This window comes from Pocillopora verrucosa, chromosome 7 (genome assembly GCF_036669915.1).
Source record: "Pocillopora verrucosa isolate sample1 chromosome 7, ASM3666991v2, whole genome shotgun sequence".
NCBI classification, from domain to species: Eukaryota; Metazoa; Cnidaria; class Anthozoa; order Scleractinia; family Pocilloporidae; genus Pocillopora; species Pocillopora verrucosa.
In genome coordinates this window covers 25646463-25666318 of record NC_089318.1, presented here as the reverse complement: position 1 = coordinate 25666318, position 19856 = coordinate 25646463, and the positions used below count along the sequence as shown (strand labels likewise).

At 39.0% G+C, this 19856-nt stretch overlaps 1 protein-coding gene across 1 annotated transcript; it reads right to left on the bottom strand.

The window, feature by feature from the left end:
• Positions 1-13835: 13835 nt before the first annotated feature.
• Positions 13836-17590, bottom strand: LOC131785144 (protein kinase C delta type-like). The gene is made up of 7 exons (XM_066170336.1): positions 17470-17590; positions 16955-17062; positions 16215-16352; positions 16048-16107; positions 15115-15194; positions 14619-14709; positions 13836-13884 (listed from the first exon to the last, which is right to left on the bottom strand). The coding sequence occupies exons 1-5, from the start codon at positions 17548-17550 to the stop codon at positions 15174-15176; spliced, it is 408 nt and encodes a 135-aa protein (XP_066026433.1). The 5' UTR covers positions 17551-17590; the 3' UTR covers positions 13836-13884; positions 14619-14709; positions 15115-15173.
• Positions 17591-19856: the final 2266 nt, after the last annotated feature.

Genomic DNA, 19856 nt, shown 5'->3' with positions numbered 1-19856 from the left:
TTTAGAAAGAATCTCCTCTTGTTGGATCAGACTACAACTAACATCGCCGAGAAAGTTACGATGATAAAACTTTCCATCTAAACACTGTCCCAACCGGCTATACTAGCTCCTAGTACCCTGATTTTGAGCTCCTTCTTATTTTAATCTTTTCAATTCTTCACTAATGGCGGCAATTTTATTTGTTTGCCAGTATAAAAGTTTCAATGAAGATTGAAAAAGAACGTGACAAGCCTTTTGAATCTAACGGCACATTCATTCTGCAAAGGATAACAACAAAGTTTGGACTGCTGATCAGTACTTGTTATTACATATAACAAACTACCTGAAATTCAAGTCTTCTTAACTTTAGTCGACGCCAAGCCCGTTTGAATTATGGGACCGCGCATTCATTCTGACAAAGAGAACATAACATTATGATTTTTATCAACAATGTTGTGAATATGGAGCGTCCTAAATGTCTTATTTCCATTGCACATCATTGCATTAAACTTCCAGTGTCATTCATCTTAATTAACTTCATATTTCTGTTGATTGTTAGATATCACCGGTCTTTTTTTTTCTATGGGGAACCGCTGCAGGCCAAACGTTGGTTTGAAATGGTCTTCTCCACCACCAGGATAGGGAACGTTGCCTCATTACAACAATTTTAACTTTTACAAAACGTCACATTCTAACAATGCCCTCCGTCTCAAGAGCAACATCCACCTCACAACGCCCACCTCCTTATGACGGCAACCTTTTCACAACGTTTCGGGCAACTTGAGTGTCGTCCAAAAAACAGCCGATTCAAAACCCGACTGACGGGGGGTGTAACAAGATGTGTTTACAAAAAATTATCTCCCCTTACAGTTAATATTTTTGGTCTATGTGGAGGATTAAAAATGTAGAAGTTGAACACGGACTACAGATAAAGGATGAGAAATACATGTTATGGCTAAAAATTAGTACCCTCCTCGTTCTTCGATGCTTTCTCCAAGCTCTCTGTATTAATTTGACGGCCTCAAGCTGTCAGGAGGAAAACAGTAATTATAAACCGATAAGTATTTTATATGATGATAATTGTGAATCCATTTCCCTGATAAGGCCATGGAGTCGAAAGGGACCAAATAATGCCTTTAGAAAGAATCTCATCTTGTTTGATCGGATTGCAACTAAAATCGCCGAGAAAGTTAAATAATGAAACTTGCAGTTAAGATTTAATAGACGTGACGCCTTTTGAATCTAAACGGCACATTTATTCTGCAAAGTAAACAACAATTTTCATAATGTCAGTATAGAATATCAGCATCTTAAAGTCGTCACGCCATGTTGGAGTACATAATAGAGGTCTACTTTCTACGAAAAGTCTCTTCGGCAGTCATCCGCCTACAACGGTCACCTCCGTACACTGGCTGCCTTCCTAGAGATGACCACCTCCTCAGAAGGGCCACGTCTCTACACAGAACACCTTCCCATGAACCGCTCTTTCTTACAACAGCCACCCCCTCACAATGACACAGCAACTAAAGCGTGTTCCAACTGCAACGACACTCTTCTTTTGTCAAGGCCCAATTTAGAAAAATATTTTTAACTGGGAACCTTGTCGGCTTTATATCACTAAAGAGTGGATGAAATGTCTACAATACTTCATTAAGGGAGGCTATGAAATATGATTTAACTTCTGTACCTTGCTGCTTAGTCTCGATTACGATGTTTTTCACAAGCATCACTGTTTGTTTGTTTGTTTGTTCGTTTTGTTTAGTTTTTTCTAATCTATTTTTTCATTGTGATTGTGATGAGATGTCACCATAAGCACGTTTGAAGAGTTGTAAAGTTGAAGCCCAGTGTACATGGAGTGAAATATCCCACTCTCGATTTGGATTTCCTTTAAAAAAGCGAATTCATTGTAAACTACTTGAAAGAAAATTTTTGATGTTAACTTTTGGAACCCCCCTGCCTTTTTATTTTAAAATAATCCCACCATTTATACAACTGAAATCGCTCCATAAAATTAAATGATTGAATTTACCATGTATAACTGTGATTATACTGTTATTACTATACAAATTACCTGAAGTTCAAGTCTTTTTAACTTTAGTCGACGCCAAGCCCGTTGAATTATGGACGCGCATTTATTCTGCAAAGAGAACAAACATTATGATATCAAAGTTAATATGAGCAACTAAAATCCATGATTATCGCATAAACTTCCAGTGTCATCATCTTAAAAACTTCATATTCTGTTGATGTTGATATCAACGGTCTATTTTTTTCTGTGGAACCGCTGCGGCCAACGTTTTGAAAATGGTCTTCCCCTTACAACGGGAACTTTCTCAACATTGATTAACTTTCAACAAACGCCACATGCCAACAATGCCCTCGTCTCAAGAACAACAACCACCTCACAACACCCACCTCCTTATGACGGCAACCTTTTCACAACGTTTCTGTAACTTGAGTGCGTCCAAACAGCCGATTCAAAAACCCGACTGACAGGGGCAACAAGATGTGTTTTCAAAGACAAAAAAATTCTCTCCCCTTACAGTCAATTTTTTGGTCTATGTGGAGGATTAAAAATGTAGAAGTTGAACACGGACTACAGATAAATATGAAAAATACAGAATATTATGGCTAAAAATTATTACCCTCCTCGTTCTTCGATGCTTTCTCCAAGCTCTCTGTATTAATTTGACAGCATTGTTCTGTCAGGAGAAAAGCAGTAATTACAAACTGTTAAGTAGTTATATACTGATGATAATTGTGAATCCATTTCCCTGATAAGGCCATGGAGTCGAAAGGGAACAAATAATGCTTTTTAGAAAGAATCTCATCTTGTTGGAGCAGACTACGACTAAAATCGCCGAGAAAGTTTTAATAGTGAAACTTGCATTTAAGATTCATAAGACGTGACGCCTTTCGAATCTTAACGGCACATTTATTCTGCAAAGTAAACAACAATTTTGATAATGTCAGCATAGAATATCAGCATCTTAAAGTCGTCATGCCATGTTGAATTACATAATAGAGGTCTACTGTCTACGAAAAGTCTCTTCTGCAGTCATCCACCTACAACGGTCACCTCCGTACACCGGCTGCCTTCCTAGAAATGACCACCTCCTCAAAGGTTCACCTCTGTACACAGGACACCTTCCCATGAACTGCCTCTTTTTTACAACAGCCACCCCCTCACAATGACATATTGCTGGTTCAGTCTCGGTTAGGATGTTTTTCACAAGCATCACGTTTGTTTGTTTGTTTGTTTTGTTTTGTTTTTTCTAATCTATTTGTTTTCATTGTGATTGTAATAAGATGTCACCATAAGCACCTTTGAAGAGTTGGAAAGTTGAAGCCCAGTGTACATGGAGTGAAATATTCCACTCTCGATTTGGATTTCCTTTATGGCGAACTCATTGTTAACATCTTGAAATAAATGTTTTAATGTTAACTTTTGGGACCCCCCTGCCTTTTTATTTTAAAATAATCCCATCATTTTATACAACTAAAATCGCTCCATAAAACAAAATGATTTAATTTACCATGTATAACAGTTATTATACTGTCATTACTATATCAAATTACCTGAAATTCAAGTCTTTTTGATATTAGTCGACGCCAAGCCCGTTGAATTATGGAGGCGCATTCATTCTGCAAAGAGGACAAATATTTTGATATTAATAGTTAATATCAGCATCCAAAATATCCATGATCATCGCATAAATTTCCAGTTTCATCATCTTAAAAACTTCATATTCTGTTGATGTTGATATCAACGGTCTATTTTTTTCTGTGGAACTGCTGCGCCCAACGTTTTGAAAACGGTCTTCTCCCTACAACGGGAACTTTCTCAACAACGATTAACTTTTAACAAACGCCACATTCCAACAATGTCTTTCTCTCAAGAGTAACTTCCACCTCCCAACGCCCACCTCCTTATGACGGCAACCTTTTCACAACGTTTCGGTAACTTGAGTGCGTCCAAACAGCCGATTCAAAAACCCGACTGACGGAGGGTGTAACAAGATGTGTGACAACTCGAGCAAATAGACAGTCCCTGACAGCTTTATTTCACTTAGAAGAAATTAAATTGAGAAATCTGAAGCAATTAATCAATATGTTACGCTGCTTGCTCAGTTTAGTTTAAAAGTTTTCTGTGAATATAAATTTTTGTTTTGCATGCTGCAATGCTGTAATGGAATTTCAAAAATGGAAAATATTCTCCAATAGCCCCTCAAAGAAAAGACAGAGACGGAAAATCATTCCCCCCTAATGGCTACCTTTATATCAATCCGCTACTTTCCACTTTCTACAAAGTAAAATTTAGAAAGTTACAAGTAAACTACATCTTAATTTCCTCAAGGAAGATATTCCATTTAAAAATGTTTAAAGCATATGACAATAGTTGACAAGTTAGCAGCTTTTAAAAACACTGCTGCGCCGCTTCGGTGGGTGAGTAAAACAAAGGTTTTATCATTCAAAGTTTTTTCATTTGTGATATATTGGACAAAGATTGATTAGATTTTCAAAGAGTCTGAAATATTAGAACTCTAAAGTCAACCATAAAGGCTTCGAACCCGTTGAATTAACGTTGCAGCTCTAATTTGTCAGGAGAGAAACGGAATCATGTACTTGTTATTTATTATGCGTTCTACTTTCAGAAATGTCCTCTCCTTTTTATAATGGGTGTTGTCGAAACCTTGACAACTGAAAAAAAAGTAAACTAAAGACTTGCTCGATTTGTTTTTTTTTTCCCATTCGATTTGTTTTTTTTTCCCCATCATGGTGTGATTCTTATCTTCTCTTGACAATTTTCATAGTTTATTTTCTTCTTTGAAAAATACAATTAAAGAAAATCTTTTTGCATTAGTACCTCTGAAATTGAATATGGCCCAAATAAATAGTTCTGATGAAACTTTTAAATTTTGTTTTGTTGGGGTTTGGAGTTTTCGATAATTATGCCGGGCCCGCTCTACGCAGTTCAGTTGTTAGCATGTAATCCTTCCTCATCAGAAGCTTTAAAAAATAATAATAATAATAATAATAATAATAATCAATCTGCTACGTTGACACGGCATTACAAAGAAATCAGAATACCTGTCTTTGCTGTTCTCCATCTTTCTTGCGGGCTTCCTCTTCAAAACTGAAAAAAAGAAATATTAGCGTCACAATGACGACTACCATTAATACTTGGTCGCAACACAAGTTTTGCAAAAATAAAGCCTTGTTCTTTCCATTTATTTAGTGCATTAAGATGTTAAATACCTTGAGCCTGCCTCAAACACATATTTTGAACTTAAACTCTTGAATGTTCACATTAATGTCGGGTAGCTAGTGAAGCAATTTAATAGTTTGATAAATCAAGCCGCACAATCGGTCTGTAAAAGTTTTCCGTTGTTTATTTACAAACTTAAAACTTTTATCGAAATTGGACTGAATGATTAAAGACCTACCTTTCTTTGCATTCAGTTTCTGACCTCTGCCAAAAATAGTCCCTGAAACATGCGAATGTAAAAAAACTTATCCAAGACGTTACAAAAACCATCTTCGCCTTTGTAATGTTTTCCCGAGTCTGTTTTATGATCAGAGTGCGTCATAATAGCAGCTTTTTCTTTTAAGCGCGCGCTAGAAACAGAAATTCATGAAGAATTACATTTAAAGTAATATTAAGGCGAGAACCTCCCTAGTTAAATGTGTGTCTACTGACTTATAACCATGGAATATTCCGGTGAACTCCTAGAAATACAAAAACTAGTTTTGAGTGGAATTTTTGATCAAATATTCTCAACAGTTACCTCTTTCCCGATCACGATATTCATCGATTACAAAATTCTATGCCTTCTTTTTGTGAAATTCCGGCTTTTGGTACAATTTTGTTGATAGGGCATTGGAAATACAAAGAATATTCTCGGTTTCAACGATAAATATTTAATTGTTTTATAGGTTCATCTCAAAAAGAAGATTTATGATTCCTCAAAACATTTGATTTTAACTCCTGTTCTGCGAAGACGCCAACGGCCGTGAAGAAACCGTTTCATCATAATTTTTTTTGAGATACAAAGCACTGTAGTTGGGAAATGTACCTAAACGACCCTTAACTAGCGAAACCTGAAGGGGACTAAACTATGAAGCTCCCTGCCCTCTCATCACAACAACAATACAAAAAAGTCCCAGAGTCTCTCAGTGTTTCGGGCCACATAATTTTTCGCTTTGACTTGTCAGGAAAGGCAATTCGAGTAAAGAGAGTTAACTTGTATGAAAGTTTCCATGACAAAGGTTACGCGGGGTCGGAAAAAGAGCTTCGAAAGTCTTTGAGATGAATAATCACGAGTACGAGATTAACGCTTTATGGTCTTATTTAGTGTAAGGAAGTGAAATGCTGGCAGTCGATCTTCTGTCTTACTCTGTTTACCCAACCATATGCAAAATACTCCACTAACAGGCTATTAATAAGAATTGCATAATTCAACAGTTTCAAAGTTGCACTCGTGTCTGAGGTGTATCCAGTGCAAAGAGGTCTGTGAGGCGTTGCTTGTTTTAAAGTGGTCATACAGAGATTTCAACGCATATTAGACTTTTACTGTAACCAAATAAAGGGGAAAGTAGGAAAAGAAGGAGGAAGGAGGGAAAAGGGTCGGTTACAAAGCCGGGAGAAGGAGAAAAAGCCAAGACCTCCTATAACATAGAATTTGGCCCACATTGTACACAAGCAACATCAAGGCACCTCAATTGAATTTTCTTTACACCAAAACAGATGAGACGTTTTTATGCTTTCTATTCTTCCCACTTCTGACCTGTCTCTCTCTCTTCTACCTTAGCCGATGGAAAGAAGACAGACCCTGAGACCCAAGTTGGAAAGACCGTATTTACCGAAAACTGGACAAGCCAGCAGTTCTCTATTATTTTATTCCACGCAATGAATGGAAATAAGAATCAGAAACCACTCTGGTTTAAATGGTCGAGCTAACGCGCTTGCCCCGACACCCGTCATATGCTAGCCAGTCTCTTCAGGGTATTTTTACCTGATCTTCAAAGCATGAGACCATGAAAATGAACTCTCTCTAACTTTCACTGTTGATTACTTTCATCGCCATTCTGCAAGGGCTGATCACTACTTTTTGCTTTGGTACTGTGGCTGCAAGAAAAGCGTCCTCGGCCGCTTTTGGCTTCTACTCTTGCGAAGCCATTCTTGGACAACAGTTCCCACATCATCATGGAACATTTCGACCGCAAAGTAGGGTTTAAGTCTACGGTATCGTTTTCTTGCTCGTCTATGGGCGGAGTAGGAGTCCTGGGTTTTCTTCCTGTTGAATTTCTTCTGTGAATCTTCTTTCGTACCGGTTAACTCACTTTACGATTTGTATCTTCCCTCAGGATTTATGTCACCCGTTCCGCCGAAAGTTCGCATACCGGGCCTAATCCGTCCGGTCTTAATCCTTTCCCGGTACTTATGACGTATCCTTGCTCAGTGCCGCAGGGATCAGGAGAATTGATAACGGTCAGACTACGCGTTTCATCAAAAGGATGAAACCAAGTGAGTAGATGTTCTGTTTCCGAATCAAATATCATTATGTGGCCATTCGCAATGCCCACCCAAATAGATGGGTGGTGGGCTCCACGCAGGTAATACACGCAACTGCGTCATCGTGATCTTTGTGTGACTCGGATTCCGCAGAGAGACTCCTTAGAACACTGCGCAGTCAACGCTGAAGTGGTTCTGCCTGTTCTCTGAATCCCATTTGCTGAGTACGGACCTGCTCACAGACAAAACGCTTTTTTCGTCACGAGAAACCTTTAGAAAGGAGATTTGCGTTTGTGGGTTGTTCTCCAGTCCCTCAGGGCCACCGTACCATACGACGTCGATGTCGAAAGCCTCCATTTCGCCTGGTTTCGTTAATTATCTATAAATGAATCGGCTCGTGGACAGCTTATCCTGTGCCGCTGTGAGTACCAGAATTCGGTGGTGTCCAACATTGAAGTTGTGAAAAGCACGTTTCCTGAAGCTCTTCTTCATATCTGTTTCCAAGATACAATGCTCATTTCCATCGTAAAGTCCAACATACACGTACTCATCGTTTGATGCGACGCAGCTAACTTGTTGGTCGAATCTCATGGATGCCACGTACTTGTAACGCGACTCACTCCAAGTGTAGTAAGCGTTGACCAAGGCAAACTCTCCACGGGCAGCGATTAAAACGAAAGGTGCCATAATATGCATGTACTGGATCTGAAACAAGAGACGCTGCTCTTGATAGGTTTCAATTGAGAAAGAAAACTTCATGCTGAGTGTGCGACCATCGTAGACAAAAATTCGGTTGCATGTGTGGTCATCACAAGCTAACCACAGATCAAGGGAATCTTGCACGAGACAAGCATGACGCACAGACTGAGGGGATAAGCTACTTGGCTATCAAACACTGGAACGTGGGATGACAGACTTGCTCGGTTATTTTAGCGGTCGTCGGTCTCTTGGTCGGCCTACCCGACCAGCATCAAAGCATAAGCTCGGTAAGCGTCGGAAAGCCGAAAGTCGCTACCGGAACGTGTTTCCACTGCGGACACTCTCCAGCAATTACAGCCGCGTTGATTTTTGCACCTAAATCGTGTCCGATGAACGGAATTAAGCGGGTGATAATTCGGTAAAGGAGGATCGCATACGAATATACGTCTACTTGAAAGGTGTATTCCTCTTTATTTGCTGATTCCAACATCTCAGGTGCATGGTTACCGGGAGATCCAGCGCATAAACAAACCAGTCGAAGTCGCGAAGTTCCCCGTGCAAAAATCAATGAGCTTGACGTGAAGATCAGCGTGTTCCTCCAAGGACCAAACATGGACGTTTTCCGGTTTTAAGTCTCTATAGATGACATCTATGCCATGAAGGAATCTCAGTGCGTCTGCAACTTGATATGCAGTCTGAAAGAGGACAATACGATCAAGCAACTTTGGGCTGGATAAGATCTCGGTGAGAGCCCCGCGTTCTGCTAGTTCCAGCAGAAGGCACAAGGGGCACAAAGACACACTGATGATGTTGGTAAGGAAAGGATGCTGTCGTACACGACGTAGCTTGTTCAGTTCCTTGCGCGTCTCGCGGTAATGCCTGAAGGGTTCGGATTCATCACTTTTAATGTAGAACTCGATGGCGACTGCCTGTCGTCGGCATTCCCGGCGAACGACCTGAGAGATAAGAAGACTATATCAACAATTTTGGCCTTTGTTTTACATTTCCTGTTTGAGTTTTTCTTGCGATACTTGCTGAGAGAGCTTGAAGGTATATCCTTACCTGGGGGGTTTCACTAAAGGCCGGTTGATGGCAGTCTACTGCCGTCTGTTAGGCATGCTTCCAGAAACCCATAGAGGAATAACTTCTTACTGAACGAGTGCGAGGGTCCCACTAAGGAATATTGGCACGAGGTCCGTGCGAAACTGACCGAAGACCAATATTCCCCAGTGCAGCTCGAGCAAGCGAGGTAAATAAGTAGCTTACTATATAGCACTCGGGCCAAACTTATTTACTTTAAATTTCCCAGCTTTCGCGACGAAAAAGGCATGGCTTATGATCGTTTCCGTGGAAACGGTCCGTATGGCAAAATCCCGACTAAGTAAGAGCTAATCAGGACGCTTGGATTCAGCTCAGGACTACCTTGCCATACAATAAAGGGGCCTTATAGCCTCTCTTTCAGGTGCAGACGCCTGTTACACCATTCGTAGTCGCCTAACCCTAACCCTATGGAAAAATTCATCAAGGCCGTCTCTTACTGCGAAAAAATTCTTAACTGCGAGGAAATCAACAACGAGTCTTCTACTAGCGAGCCAGGGCGGAGCTAACGGCAAAAAACAATACAAAATAAAAGCAAACCGAGAATGAGTGGAGAAAAAAATAGCTCGAGGTCTTAGAACGGACGCTTAGTTTCATGGGAAAAAGGAAAGTTCGTAGCAGAGCATTTGTTACCTTCCTGTTCGCCCTTATCACGATAAATTCGCAAAAAAGACAGAAGATAATAAGTTTACCTCCATCCACATCAGTTCGATTCTAAATTTTAAACTTTCTTTCCACCGAAACCATAATAAATTGCATTAACACGCAAATTTCACACCAGTTACAAAAAGACCGGTACAATGTAATGGAGAAACAGATACCTTTCCAAAGCCTCCACTTCCGAGGATACTCGAGTCGGCGTCCTTATACTTAACGCCTTCGTGCGACAACAATAAGTCAGGATCTACGTCATGAAACATTATATCAAGCGCAACCTTATGAAGATCAACTTCCCAGCTCGGGTGATTGGGACAACGGATTAAATCTGACTTTGCACTTTGACGCTGACAGTCGGTAAACTTGAACTTGTAAATGAAATCGACCATCAAATGTATGAAACAACGGGGGACCTGAAAATGGCTAACACCAATCTTATGAGGAATGCCAATAGGGCCTCCGAATAAAATGCCAGCAATCTGCTAAAAGGAAACCTGAGCAAATATCAAACTATGACTTTAAAGCATAACTGTACAGATAGTAAGATTCGATTCCACTTTCGACGAAACACCATTGAAACTTCTGAATGTCTTAATTTGCTAGGAGTTACCATAGACGAACAATTGAATTTTAACACTCACATTAATGAAATAATAATAATAATAATAATGGGAAATTAATAATGCGCAAATTCCATAAAATGTTCAAATGCGCATGACAAGATTAAAAACAAAATAAAAAGGTTAAAAAGCTAAAATTACAATTAAAAGTAAACTCACAATAATAAAAACAACTATATATGCTAACAATGCATGACGAAAAAGGTGAGTTTTTAGCTCGGCTTTAAAAATATTAACTGTGCTGGCGCTTCCTATGTCAAATGGTTACGCATTCCACAGTTTCAGTGTAGCACTGGTAAAAGAACGATCACCTAGTGTAGCTATAGATTTAAAACGCGGATAACTAGGCAAAAGGTTATCACTAGAATTCCTTAAATTATATTTAGATGGGAGCCTAAGAGAAATGAAAGAATATAAATAAGTAGGCGCTAAAAAATTAAGAGACTTAAAATGTAATATATGTAAAGTAAAAAAATGTAAAATATGTAAGAAGGCGAGTCGAAAGGTAGGCGTAATGTTGAGGCTTAAAAAACTTATCCCTACCAATGCTAAATTAACTCTGTGTAAATCAACCATATTGCCTTACTTAACCTATTGCCACCTGACTTGGCATTTCTGTAGTGATACTGATAAAAGAAAGCTCGAACGGATTCAAGAAAGAGCACTACGCGCAGTTTTCCTAGATAAGCAATCGAGCTACCAAGCATTACTGGACAAGAGTGATCTAACGACGCTTCAGAACAGAAGACTACAAGATATTACTATCCGTATATATAAACACAAACTTTGCTACACCATAGTGTGTGAGCTATTTCTCACGCATTGTTCACCCTACAACTTAAGGGTGGCGGAGTTTGCCATCCTCAGATTTAGGACCTAGAAATATGGCAAATATTCCCTCACCTACTTGGGACCAAAGTTGTGGAATAAGCTAACAAGCGAATTTAGAACCCTCCCATCATTATTTAGTTTTAAAAATCGTATCCGTAAATTTAATTTGAGCGTAATGGTAGAAGACGACAATCGTTCTAATTGCATCCTTTATAATTCGTAATCTTTATTTTTTTAATCATTTATCCCATCAGTTGATAGTTAATATGTTTTTTAACTATATTATATTGTTAAATATATTATCAGGCTTTTTTTTAATAGTTCAATAGAAAATATTTAGTAGGTTATTAACTTTATTAAGTGTCCCCTATTAGTAGAGGAGTTTTTAACCCCGTCGGCCAGATATTCAAGACACATTAATAAAGTTTACGATGATGATGACGAGGTTGCAAGGCCGAGTCTTTCGCACATCATACAGGGAACAAGCTGCCTGACTTTGGGTTGCTGTCCATCCATCGTCGGTAACTCTTGGTACCATTTGCGAATGAGCGTGTCGATGTGGTCCACCGCGAAACTCAAAACCCTCCAACCCTGACGGCAAGGGCTTACTTCCGTTCGAATCAACTGTTGATCAGATCCAGTGTCGGCGACGCAGTGCAGCAGGAGGAACAACCATGGGTGACGAAGGCAAACGCCAGATTTCCAGCAGTGAAGGAAATTGTCGTCCATCAGCGTCGTCAGATCTGTAGGTAACTCCGGAAGACAATCGACGGGGAACTCCTTCACGAACGGGCTGTTGGGAAAGTGCGGTGTTTTACTTCGTGGTTTGTCACCCCTGCTCTCTGCGGAGGTACCATCTGTAGGATGTTTACTTGTAGAAGCAGCCAAAGATGAAGTCCCTTGTGGTGTTCCTATCGAGATATCAGCGGATTGAAAACTTGTACTTGAAGAACAGTACGACGATAAGTGCGACACGAACTCGTTTTTGCCCGCTTCAATCTCAGAATACCATCGGCGGTTATGTCCGACAAATGGTTCCCGGCTGATGGTAAATGATACGAAAATTAGAACAAGTGTTAAACGACTTTTAGCAGTGGCTTTAATACATATTGCAGTGCATGGTAAAATGGAAACTGGTGAAGCTATCCTGGCACCAAACACCACAAGAGAAACCCCTCAGCCTCAAGAGAAGGACTATCGACCAACGATGAAAGATGTCATGGAAGCTGGGCTGCGGGCGCGACTGGTTGTTCTAAGCTGTTGTCACAGTGCTCGTGGGGAGGTTATTGCCGAAGGTGTGGTCGGCATCGCCCGAACATTCTTGGGTGCTGGCGCTAGATCTGTCGTGGCCTTGTGGACGATAGGTGACGAGGGAACCCTGGAGTTCATGAGTTTCTTCTGCGATGCACTTGTTAAAGGCAAGAAGGCAACTGAAGCTCTCAATCAAGCCATGAAGTGTATGAGAGATTCTGAAACCTTCAAGGAGGAGAAGTACTGGGCGCCATTTGTACTCATTAGTGACGACGTCAAACTTGATTTCAAGAACAATTAGTTGCCGACCCATGTAATTACTCTTTTCATAACATTTACGCAATGCAAAGTAACTTTAAATCCAAATTATAGAAATATATTTGATCATAAATGCTTTTGTTGTTCTCTTGCTGTGTAGAGTTTAGGAGTTTCTTTTTTCTTGAAGAAATTGAGATGCTTTAAAATTAATTGGACACAGACTTTTTCTTCTATAATTTGATAGGAGTAAAACATAAATTTCTGCTATAATAATTGTTGGGTAGTTTATCGTTTCATGTCGTAAAGCCGAATGAAAAATTTTATGTGAACTCCACGATTCTCTCTAAATTATGCCTTTTTTACGTTTCAGTTAAGGCAGTGAGAATTGGAGCTGTATCATAGAAAATATGAAACCCAAGGAAGTAAAAAGTTGCTTGCAAACGTTGACATTTGGAACTGAAACCACAAGGCTACCTATAAAATCTCTGTAAGAGTCCTCTGTAAGAGAGCAGGAGAAGCGAAAGAGCCTTCAAGAGCCCGTACGGATTTTTTTTTTTTTATAAGTTGATTCTCTATTTGTCTTAAATACTCTTATGAGCTATTAGGATTTTGGACACGCCGAAGAAAAAAGACTTTGCATTGTTTTGATCTTTAATGAATTGTTTGAAGTAGGTTAAAAGTAATTTTTTTTAATCAGTGATGTCTTGAAATCATTATCACATTTTTTATCTAACATGAATGAGGTTGTTATCTGTAAACAAGTTTTTAGGTGTTACATTTACGTTCAAGTTGATACACCTTGAAAACGTTTTCCCAAAATGTTTTTACAATTGTTTTTTTTCTGAATCGGTTTTTGCCTTAAGGTTTATATAAAGCTATTGTAGCCATATACATGTATCAAGATTTCCATAGAAATTTAAGCAAAGCTTGAAGATACTAAGCACTGTAGTTGAAGGTACCTTTAACCAGCGGAACCTGAAATAGACCAAACAGTAAAAATTGTCCATCAGAACAACAACAACAACAAATATTTCAGTGTTTAAGGTCCCAACATTCTTTTGGGTTGATTTGCTAGGAACCTGTATTAGTTAGGGTTCATTCGAGTGAGAAGGTAAACTTGTCCGAAATTAATACTAACAAGTTTATCCTCGTTTACTTGAATCAACCCTCAGACCCACCTACCCAAGTGAGTTTGCGAAAGGGGTTTGAAAGTCTCTGAAATCCACTTTCGCGAGCGCAAAATAATTGCATGGTGGCAAATACAAGCTTTCGATTTTGGTGGAATTTAAGTTCGTCGTTTCTTCTTGTTGGACCACAGTGTATGTCGCGGGGTCGGTGGCAAGTAGCCATCTTATTTTCCAACCATTGTTGCAGAGACAAATATTTATTTTCTAGTCTATGAATTCTCGCAAGAAAACGCTTGAACGAAGAGAACTCTAATTTTACGTTAGCCATTACGCGCAATAACCGCTGATTCATGGCACACAACTCGTTCTCAAGCACCTCAAGCAAGACGCGTAGCTGTTTTCAGGGGAAAATGTTGTTATACTTTGGCCAATTTCGCCGGCCCACTATTTGCTTGTCTCAACTGATCGGCAGCTTGACACACGCTGGATAAGAAGAAGTCCCTGTTATTAGCAACAACTTTTAAAGTTTCTCAAGGGAGTTGTTATTTGCCATAAGTTTTGATTGGAGAAGGAGAATCTCACGTAATGGATAGTTATTGGTGTGACAAACAAACAAGACACACATATTGATAAGTTCGATCGAAAGTATCTTTTATTAAGTTCAGCTGAACATCTGAAAAGAAGAAAAAAAACTTTCTATGAGTTACCACAAGCTAAAGCTACGGTTAGCTTTCAATAATCAATGCAGTTTTTGTTACGAACATTATGATTATTTCATTCGTATTTCACTTATTCATCAGTCGTCGCTCGTTCAATTTTGAAATCACGCATGTGATTTCACAACAAACTGCACTCAGTCAGTTGATTTTCATTAAAAATTTTCCTTGCCAGTGCAATAGGAAACTTACAGAGAACGATGTGGAAAATATACAAACTGACTCAGTTAGGGTGTGAGAGGTGAAACACTTGAGCTACTCATTGGAAAACAGGTCGGTTTATGTACGATATAAGACTATTTTTGCATCCATACAGAACCAGTGAAGATGCATTTGTTTCAATAAAATTGCTTTTCACTTACATTGATAAGTTCACATCTTTTTTGACATAGGTTTGAAAAACCCCCAAACTCAGTGGTAATTAATTTGAAAGAGCGTCATCCTAGAACATGATAAAAAGACAAATTCGAAAATGTATTGATTTAATAACGAGATAAACAAATGAGTTATTGGATGGGTTGATGAACTATGAGTGTGTGAAATAACTTAAAGGCAAATATTCCAACCACAGCTCGAACGTTGTAGTTCTTTGCGAACTTTGGTACGCATGTTGTATGGTATTTCTGTAGAACGTGGCGCATGTTTGTTTCGGTTCGTTTGTATTTGTTGCATATTGTCTTATGGTGAATAGTAGACTTGTCATTGTTAGTTTTTTTGTTTTTAGGTGTTCGTCGGTAGGCAGAGCGTGTAAGCCAGGGAAAAGAGTAGGTGGCCACTTTCGCAACCGAACAATACAATACTTATCTAGAGCTTTGCTATAGACACATTTTTTGGAACTGGCGATCGCGACTTTAAATTGGCAATAGCCACTTTAAACTGGATATTTACCACTTCTACTTCAAAGTGGCGATCGGCAGTTCAAAGTTGCACAAGGTTTGTTGCCAAGGAAACTTGCCCTACTTTCTCAACCAATCAAATAAAATACTTAAAGTTATTTCATGTGACTTGATCATCGCTGTTTTTCCGCGCTTCTGACCCGTAAAATTTATCACTTTACTTTTGGTTCTCATTTGTTTTCGTTTGATATTTTCATTGGTTCTTATTACCTTATCTATTTTTCTTTTGAAGCTTTGTCGAAAAGTTTTTTTTTGTAACACTTGTGGTGTTAAGTTGAGTCAAGTTGAGCAGAGAAACAATTATTAAGGCTAATTATCGTTTCCAAAGAGGTAAAAAAAAGGGGCCCGGCTTTGAATATATTTTTGTTTTATCTTTTAATAAGAGAATTTTACACTTACCGCAATGATGATATTTGCATCGTCTGACAGTAAAGATGAAAATCCAGAGATGTAGTTAATCTACAAAGAAGTACAGAAGATGCAATTTTCAGGAAGCACTGTTTGCCATGAAACCCTTACAGTCAAATGGACTGACTTTGGATCTATTGACACTGATATCAGCATACCTCATTCTCTGCTGTCGTATTTACCGCGGATGGACCACATGCAATTGCGAGAGGTTCTGAAGACTGAAGACAGCTGAAGAACGGATGGTATTGGAAATTGTCAACGCCAAGCCTCACATCTGGGCATTTTTGGAGAAGCTGCTTATACAAAAATAAAAGATTTGTTTCGTTAAAATTGAAATACCTGACTTAAAAAATGAAGTGCACTATTTCTTCTACAGTGTTTGCCAAAAATATTAATTTAGAAATACTTTAAAAAGAGTTGTTTAAACTTGTTGTGCAAATTACATTGGGTCCTTCTAGTTCATGGCAAAAGTTTGTGATCCGCAAACCTCAATGATCTAATTTTTTATTTTGAATTCAATTAATTTTGGTTCGTTCATAACGTTTACTTTAAATTTTGTTGAGTACACACCTCAGGGTGTCAGTTACAGCTTGAAACATTTGAAAATATTGATCTGTAAATTTCTTGTATTTCCTCTTGAACCGGAATCTTAGTGATTTTTGCGTCAAATTTACCGAAGCAATTCTATGATTCTTCGCGCCACGTGTGCATGTTAAATGCCAATGTTTTTAATCAAACTTAATTTTGCAGTGGGGCAGAAGGAGATCAATTGTCAGAGGTTATGTTGATAATTTTGAGAAAATCGGTATCATTTAAAACAAAAGAGGACATCCTCACTTGTCTTAGAAGAAAGTTATTTACTTAAATCGTATAACTTTGGATTTCGTTGGCTGACCTTGAAAAGGCAATCTCTGGTCTCTCTCCCAAGCCAATTGGGGATATCAGGCGTTGTGTATACGATGTTTTCGAAAAGTTGTCTCTTGTCTTTACCATAAAATGGTAGCTGATAAGCAGAAAAATGAAAATATTTAATTAATCACTCAACGACTTTCTAAACTATTGAGATGGGCTGATGATTTATATCAGAGTGGAAGTTTAATTGTCTTCCAAATCTCTCGGTGGTAAAATATTTCCAAACTCTTTGATTGTCCCTTTGATGGAATCTGTTCTGTGACCTTTAGGATATCTGAAGACTAAAACAGATCCCCTTTTCGGGTGGAGTCTCCCCTTACCATGTTTGCCATAGGCGGGTGTCCTATTCCCACGGGACGAAAGGTAATGGCAATTAATGATTACTTCATTGTCAAAAGTTTGATTCATAAGCATTTGTCCTTCCGAAGGGCGAGTTATTGTGTACAAATGTAAACATATTTGCAATGTGTGAGTTGTTGCAATATTATTTGTACAAACCTTGCCGGTCAGCATCAGGAATAAAGTCACGCCAAAGGACCACCAGTCCACAGAGTAAGTATAAGACTCTCCCATGATCATCTGTAACAGATTAAGTGGAGTTTATTGGCATTGCAAAAAGTGTATTAACAAATTCAACTGCGTGAGCTTGGTTGAAACATCAGTGTATTAACAAGGGCGCGGTCAGGATCGTGTAGTAGGGGGGTCTTTCTACTTTATTTGTTGTCCGAAACTGAGGGCGGAGAGGCATAAAAAATGTTTTTTATCGTAATTTTTCAGATTCTCGTGACAAGCAGAGAGGTTACCCACCCCTTTATTGTCGAGAAAATTGTTGGGTCTCGTTTGACAATGCCTTGATTTAAGATTGACCATAGCGGAAGATTATAGGAATACATTATACCCTCAGAGAAGGAGGAGAAGAAAGAAGAACTTTCTTAAAAACCCATAGAGAAGATAAATAATTAGTGAGAAAAAAACAGTAGCGATTTGAACAAAGACTTTTCAGGGTAATCTGCTACAAGCCTTATACCTCAGGCGCCATATATGGATAAGTTCCACATACTCCAGTGACTGCAAAGACGACAAATTCGCTCAGACCGAAGTCTGACAGCTTCAGGTGGCCATTTGAGGTTACCAGAATATTTTCCGGTTTTAGATCTCTGATAAAATAAGTTGGCAAAAACTTCTTTCGCTCATTTTTAGTGTACATTACTTTACATCAGGGCAAACCAGATTTGCATAAATGTTTCTGTTACAATGGAAAATCTTCTACCCGTTCTTTCTCGATTCCAATCCCATACCGCTCATGTCAATTGTGGCTCCTCGATTTCAAAAAACAAGTTTTTTTTCTTTTTCTCGACCGCTAGTGGTGCATTATGTTTCAGCCAATTTGCATCAAGAAAGCTGGTTAGACAGGGAAGGTAAGTTAGTCGACATTGGAATTAAGCCGGAATGAACGAGAAAATTTTTTTGTATCCTTGTAGCAATCGGAAAGAAATGGGTGTATACTGGCTGCGTTATTTTTCAAATATTTCTCTTTATCATTCCCATAATCCCTCTAGTTCCTGTTATTCTTGTCGTCAGTGTTATTGTTATCGTTGTTGTTGTCATTTTCTCTGTCGTTACTGTTATGGTTATCAATATCGTCTGTGTTGTTTTATAAAGGGTTCCAAGACACCGGGGAAAAAACAAATCTTTCTTCAGAATGAGACATTCCAGAGTACGTTATGCCACAAACATACCTGTGGATGACTTTTTTCGAATTCAAATATTTCAATCCCAGGCCGATATCGACGGCGTAAAACCTGAAATACCAGACGTTGTCGTATGAATACTTTTAATTGACTTTCTAAGTTGTAACCTGGGTCTTAGTCAGAAGAAAATAAGCAACTGCAAGTCTGCAAACTTAAAACTGAATGCGTTGACAGCGGCATAGAAAAAGCCTGTATGTTGGTAAAGATTTAATGAGCATGAGTGACGATTAGGATAACAATTTTAAACACTTCCGGGATGCTCAGCTGTTTTCCTTCACAAGGCGTTGAAACTTCTTTTCATTTAAATCGTACCTGGCGCGTTCCTCACTCAGTTTTCCTCCCTGGGCTCGCAGAACTCCAGCAAAGTCCCCACCGGGCAAATACTCAAGCGCTAAGGCTGTTTTTGTGAGCTGAAACAACAACATTCTGTTTAGTTTATTGACATCAGCATCACGGCTGTGTTGATTAATGCTTTGTTTCTTTTTTCAACAAACTGGCGTTAATTACTTAATGAATCGTTCATTAAAATTCATTTAATCCCTCCCTAAGGCTTTCTGACTCTTCCTCATTGGAATTTCATTGACAATCAAATTCCTCAAGCTCCTCCCTTATGCTCTGTTAACGACGGCTAATCCCTCCTCTCTTCCCCCTTAAAATCAAGTAGACCCCCCCCTCCCCCCAAATCCTTTGGACCCTAAGATTGGCTCGTAAACGATAACTAACTATTCGTTAATAAAAAAAACTGACTGAGATAGTGGCAGGCTCAACTTGCGTTCAGTTTAAAACGATGAATTTCTCAGCACGCTTATTGTTGCCTCCTGAAGGCATGATCACTCCACTGCTACGATGTGCAAAGTTCCATGGCCACGCCAGTAAAAGATTCCTAAATATGGACGTGTTTTATCTGCTCCTGTAGCCAACCTTTCGGTATGTATTCAAAAGCCGTTTCTTAGGTACATACTTTGATGGTAAACGCCCGGCATAACTGGGTAACCCTGGAACTCCCGGCCAAGTGGATGAGGATGAATGTTTCTTTCAACACCATCGATTTGTTTGCTTCATTCTCCTTAAAGGTTTTTACTGCGTAATATCCATGGGTTTTTCGGCAATAAAATTGCGCTACCTGAAGTAGAA